We start from the raw sequence: 6746 nt of genomic DNA on the forward strand, positions 1-6746 counted from the left end.
TTTAATCTAAACCGGACACCCAATCCGCGGGCCGTTTTACAACGTGTCCTAATTACCGCAGTAATAATAAACTTAGTGTTTCCAGTGGCCCACCAACACAAACTCGGAAATATGGCAAACTTCAGAAATAAGTAAACCAGAATAAAACGAGCAATTGTTTGGAACCGAAAGTTCTTTAACCGGGTAATACAGACAATTATAAAAGAACCAGGGAACCATGCACGGGGTACGACACAATAGAGACTTATAATGAGGCAGCGATCCGATGTAGGGTGAAAAACAGCGCAATGTTTACATGAGTTAAGGCTTAAAATTAACTGCCTTAGAATGTTTCAATTATATTGAAAATCGGATATTTCATTACATACTTATTCTTCTTTTTGACTACCAAATTTAAAAAAAATTCTATCGAGCGCTTTTTATTTTGCGATCATTTTAGTAAGCGAAGGCCCTTTTTCGATAAAAGAGCGAAACAACACTTCATACCAGTTCATATTCAAGCCGATGTTTCAAGAAATCAAATGAAACGATTTCTCTAAGATTTTCTCCTGAGGTAATAAGATAGTACAAGATTCACTTAAGGCTAAAATGTTACTTGATCGGGCCTTGTGAACGTTTTCTCAATAATGTTTTAAGACTGCTTTGTTTTCGTTGTATTTTAGCACCTAAAAACTTCATCCAAAATTTTCTCGAAAACGCTCTCATATAAATTTTTCAAATTTCGCAGACGTGATTAAACTATGTCAAGTCCAAGATCTAGAAGCCTTTTTTCAAAATTATCCCTCTATTACAAGAAAATCGGTCTCGTGTAAAATGGGTGGTGACGTCATTGTGTTGCTATGGTTACTCCGATTTCGATGAAACTTGTCTCATTCGAAACTTTCATCTTTCTTTAGTACAGCTGTACTGATCGATTTTCAGTCGGATTGTTTACGGTGGCGTACAAGTTGTTCAAAGTTGAAAGGTATCGTCACTCAAAAATCCGATCGAGCCACCTTAAGCAGTTCTGGCAGTCTGTAAAGTAAAATATAATGTGGAAGATAACGCGCCTTAGTCGTCTTACGTTGCCCTTTCTTCAGCATGGGGACGGATTACATTTAAAACATAAGGATGAAAATGCCCTGAAAAGGGTACAGTTATGTTTTAATTTATAATGTTGAAAATCCATTAAATCTCGTCCCCAGAGGCCACGATCCTTGTGGTCTGCACCAGGGTCGGGACGTACAATCGAACCAGAACCAGGATTTCCTGGTTCCGGTTTTGGATTCGTCCAGAGCCATTGAGTTTCCCGACCGCTGGTCTAGGGAGACGCAGGCTCTTGGAACGAAAATGGATTGACATCCGTCAGGGTTTAGGGTTAGACAGAGCCTGGTCTGCGACTGCGCTTTTTCAAGAAACTTTCTGCAGTAAACTTTCAAAAATCGTGACAAGCGCGGAAAATGTTTCGACCATACAAATAAGGAATTTCGCGCCATCGAAGGTCACAAGGAAATTCGAATGGCGGCAAAAACCACATGTTACTTTTATATAGAATCTCGTAGAAACCGTGAATTTTGGCCTGCTGCAACGGAAAACTCTACGCAAAACGTCCGGTGCGCAAACAATGTCCATTTTCTCGTCTACTACAGTTACATGCATGTCATGAGTGAATCTCTTGTGGCAACCCTCAAAAGACACTCTGCTGGGTAAAAACTTTACATGTAACACCCAAATTAAAGTCTTCAATTTATATCCGTAGACAAGACGAGAAGCACCCCTTCCCCTTTCACATGGGAGATACGCTGGGATTTTTCCTCTGTTTGCAAAGGGTTGGTGCATGTGGCCTGGTGCGAGATGGAATCGTAAAGCTACCGCTGGTTAGTTGGATCGAGACTCCGGCATTCAGTTTCACTTTTGGGTAAGGATGGGCCGATACAGGTTTTTCAAAACGATACGATATCGATACGATATTTGCCTTTTTTCTCGATCTCGATCTCGATCTTGATATTATGACGTCATTTCCGTCCTGACGTCATTGGTATGTCACGTGATTCGTCTAAGAATTCAAAAGACAGTCCTGGCATTATAGATGTTAGCCAAGAATGTTGTTTTTTGGTCTTTTTGATTCACTGTTGCATCAGCAATGTGTGGACCCTGGTGTGGACATCAAGTCAAGGCAAGAAAAATTCAATAGTGAAAAGAACAACAATATTTGTTTGAGCAAAATTGCATTTTTAAACCTCAGGTGCTGACCAGGAGACCGCAACCTCAGGTCACGTGTACAGTATCGAAAACGAATCGAAAGTGTGATATTTTTCGAAAGTATCGATACTTTTCAAAATTGTCAAAATATCGATGTATCGAATATTTGGTATCGAGTATCGGCCCATCCTTACTTTTGGTTAAAGTTTTCCAGCAAGTTATAGGCCGCTTTACAGATATCGACTTTGCCCCCTTCGCATCCTATAATATATATTTTTTTCTTTTATTATGGTAATTGCAGAATTATCACAATAAAAGAATAAGTCATTTCAATGAGCATTATAGGATGCGAAGGGGGCAAAATCATTATGGCCGCCGTATCCGTAAAACGGCCCATGGCGGTTTAAATGCGCAAATTTTAATTGAATGCCTTCTACCTCTTTTTAAAAGCGCTCTTTTAAAATTCCGCCTCTGTTATGACACACTACAGTATTCCTAGTTTACCTCTCTGCAGTGGCAGCTCATGAAGTTCTATATCCGCGCTGAATTCTCTGCCACAAAATTGTCGGAAAAGTCCAAACTTTGAGATTTCCGAAGGTGTCCCGATCAAAACACGGTTTCAAAATGGTAATTATGGTAATTATATTCCACGCTTTTATGGTGAGAACAATGTGTTTTCAAAGAGACATAAACAATTCCACACGCAAACACATCAAATCACGCGCGCGTGCTCATATTTTTTATGCAAATATCTCGTCGTAAAGTTCTCGATGTCAGTCGTTGCACTTCGTGCATACGCTTAAAATAAATGCATAATGATGCTTCATTTGGATTTCTTTACAGTATTTTTGTCCATACAGGTACATTTTGAACTACCTTCGCAATGGTGAGCTCCTTTGCAAAGATGACAGACTTAAAGAGGAAGTGCTTGCAGAGGCCAAGTTTTATCAAGTTCAAGGGATTATTAATCAACTGGAAGAAGAAACGGCTATGCCTCCACTTCTTCAAGTTTCCTCTTTGATAATAAATGATGAAAAGCATCTTTCAGCTCTTACATCCTGGTTGCCGCCTAACGCTACATGTTCTCTGCTGTTCCGGGCTTCCACTGATGGATATACGCCTGCAGACTTTCATCGCTGCTGTGATAACAAAGGTCCAACTCTTGTGGTGATAAAAAGTGGAGAATACATCTTCGGTGGTTATACCTCACAATCCTGGGAATCGCGTATGTATTTCTAATAGACCTTCTAGCCACTGTTGTTATACGGACATATACCAGAGTCTAGAGAGAGAAGCATTAAAAGATTTTAGAAATGTAAGATACAACTATCGTCTTTTTTGAATTTCCCATACGTGGCCATTTCAGGGCCGTAACCAGACCTATACCATAGATCTTGTTAGGGGGCACAGGGGGGAAGCCCTCAAGAAAATTTTGAAATCTAGAAGCTCTGAAGCTCTTTCAGAGACATTTTTCATGAGGCATTTCTTGAGAAAAATCAATCTTGTTCAACTGGGGATTATTTTCCCAACAAAACCTATTTTGGGAAAAACTCTAGACGAGCAAGTGCCTCGTCTTGTCTCTTGGTAGTTACGGTCCTGCATTTTTGTTTTTTGGCGCCCTACTATCAGATATCAACGAGGCTTTAAACCTATTGGAATAAAGCGTTATAATTATTAAACAAAAATTACAAAAAGTGGATAAAAACGGACGGATATTAATGCGCCTTTGAGCAACAGGGCTTTTATGTTGGATGAGAAAAAGCGGCGATTGCGTAAGATCGAAAAATCAAACTAAAATGGCTCATACTCGAGTCCAGTTTTGTCTAAAATTATTATTTTTTACTGTTTTTAAAACAATTCAGTTTAGGTATTATTTCCGACAACTTGATAGCAATATTGTCCCAAAATGGGTGTTTTCTCCGAGATCGTTAGGAGGACGTGGTCTTGACTGTCTTGGTATTGATAAAATAACTACAATTGTAGCCAACTTCATGAAGTACCTGAAAGAAGTTTACCTGAAAGACGGAAAAAGTAATTTATATTTTCACACAAGAGTTTCGCACAAGAGTCGCAGCTATTTTACAATGACCATTCACAGCGCGTACCAACTCAGATTTTTTAAGAAAAGCTTCAGTGAAATACTTATTCTACTAATGCGTTTGTTTCCTTACTCAGCTGGTTTTACTAAAGCCATACCAGACAGCCAATCCTTCCTGTTTACACTGGTTAATCCTTCTGGAAATGAACCAGTCAAGATAACTCCAAACACTGATGCTAGTATAAAGTGCTATAGTAGTTTGGGGCCAAGTTTTGGCAAAAACCAATACTGCGACCTTGTAGTATGGAGCCATTTATTCAACCCACGCGTTGGCTATCTTGCCCTAGGTTATGGTTTTAAGTGTCCTAAAAACGTTCATAGCGGTGAATATTTCACAGGTAAAAGCCTATTTGATATAAGTGAACTGGAAGTTTTTAAAGTTAACCTATAGAATGACCTCGAAATTGTTTAAAATAAATAACGAAAATTCTACCGCCATATTATAATAATGTGTTGTAAAAGGAGTATACAATGTACATTATTGCAATAACGCAGGAGTGAAATCACTTAGTTTTAATAGGTAGGCATATTTAAAATGGCGTGTAATGTAGTTAGAACTAAAAGGTAGGTTCAACCGTTCAAGTCTCAACACTCTTTCTATATTAGAAACAGGCCGTCGTTATATTGTAGGTCACTGTGTTAGTATGAACATTACCCTGCAAGGAAATAAAAGGTTGTGCACAAATGGATCTTAAACATAGTTTTCAATTGCACGCTTTACTCATGACAGTCTCGCTGATTTGTATGTCTGTATTGATTACTGAGTGTAAGCATAGAGCGGTATTCCTGGTACTGTTGTGTAGTAGTATATATTCAGTTCTTCAATAAAGATATAGTTTAAGTCCTTGTTATTATACTTAAAAGTATTTATGTTGTTTTATCCTTTCTATGTTTCCACCAACGACGTAACTCCTTGATGATCCTTGTTCCCATAATAACACTTACACAACCCACAATCCCCTGATCATGAATTGCTCTGACAAATGGTCACAAGTGGACTGCATTAATCTAAACCGACAGTTGATTTAACGTATCCTGATTACCAAGTTACACTTTTTTATGATAAGAACCATTTTTAGGCGATGACTATCACTTTATGCCGTCGCACGATCGGCAGGATTTGTTGCATGTTGTCTGTTTCGCGCAATCGAACAGAAGTCAGGTTTAACTTTACAAGAAACCGCCGCGTAGAACACAAAAGCAAAATACTCCCGTGCAGTTAGAATGGAACACTACAATGTATAAACGAAAGAGACTAATTTTATATGATGGGATCTATTGGATTAAGTAGACAGAAATTTATAATTCTTATAATATCACAGGGCTGACGGCGTAGATAAGATATGGGAAAAGATTGTGGCCGAAAGCACTATAAGTGTGTATTTTTTTTTTTTATTATTATTTTTTTTTTTTTGTATTGCGTCGCCGAAGGGGAGGTGGGAGGGTCGAAAATTCTCCCGGACTTCCCGGCTTGCGTATCTCTTTCGAAATGCCCCAAATCTAAGCAAAGGGATCTTTAAATACGGTGATTGTGCACATGGCGATTAAGCATTATATAACGCAACTATCTATAAACAAGCAGGGTTATGTAATCCACGCACTTCTGAATTCCGCGTCATAATTATGAATGAGAATATTTTAAAAGTCTTCCACGCTACGTTTATATAGAATCTTGTAGAAACATCTGGCCTGCCGCAATAACGGAAAAACTCTACGCAAAACGTTCGGTGTGCAAAAAAATGTCGATTTAATACATGCATGTCATGAGTGAATTTTGCGTGGGAACCCTGAATAGACACCTTGCTGGGTAAAAAAAATTACATGTTACAGCTTAAGTAATACCAAAGTCCGTAATTTATACTCTTAAACAAGACGAGAAGTAACCCCACCCCTTACACATGAGAGCTGCGCTGGGATTTTTCCTATTTTTTTAAAGAGTCCTGAAGCCCAAATCGTGCCCAATTCCCATTTCCCAGCCTGTTGTTTTCCCAATTTTTCCAAATCCCAGTCCCAGTTTCATTGTTTTTGGTTTGTGATTCCCAGCCCCAGTGACCCAAATCCCATTTTACCAGTAAAACTTTGCACAAATCCCTGTTCACATTTTACCCCTTCAGGCCCATTCTCGTCCACGGAGCCGCTTGTCTCTCTTAGCCGGCAGAGGCTCTGGGGACACATGATTTGATTGGTTAGATCTTTTACAAAGGAAATTTAAATTTGGCAAATCAAATCAACCGTTTTAAAATCCCTTCGTTGAAAGGGATTTTACTACGGCTGATATGATATGATTGGCTAGATTTAAATTCTCTTTGTTAAAAATCTAGCCAATCAAATCGTGTGTCCCCAGAACCCCTTGTTCCTCGTGCCCCAGGCTCAGAATGCTTCAGGCACTCTTCAAAGGGCTGGTGGCAGCCTGACTCATTCACTTCATGCTTTGTGTGCCGGAAGTTAGTAACTGGTATGGCGATGA

The 6746-nt window shown here is 39.1% G+C and overlaps 1 protein-coding gene across 5 annotated transcripts in view; it reads left to right on the forward strand.

The window, feature by feature from the left end:
• Nucleotides 1-5142, forward strand: part of LOC144638224 (uncharacterized) — a 50221-nt gene extending 45079 nt beyond the window's left edge. For 3 of the 5 annotated variants that reach the window (XM_078497433.1, XM_078497432.1, XM_078497431.1), the window contains exons 2-3: nt 3042-3406; nt 4357-5142. In XM_078497433.1, coding sequence (XP_078353559.1) covers nt 3042-3406; nt 4357-4670 — 679 coding nt within the window. In that variant the 3' untranslated portion in view covers nt 4671-5142. The remainder of the gene's footprint in view (nt 1-3041; nt 3407-4356) is intronic. The other 2 variants (XR_013567896.1, XM_078497430.1) reach the window with 2 other exon arrangements.
• The last annotated feature ends 1604 nt before the right edge of the window (nt 5143-6746 follow it).

Source organism: Oculina patagonica, chromosome 14, assembly GCF_052425735.1.
Source record: "Oculina patagonica isolate OP01 chromosome 14, crgOcupat, whole genome shotgun sequence".
NCBI lineage: Eukaryota > Metazoa > Cnidaria > Anthozoa > Scleractinia > Oculinidae > Oculina > Oculina patagonica.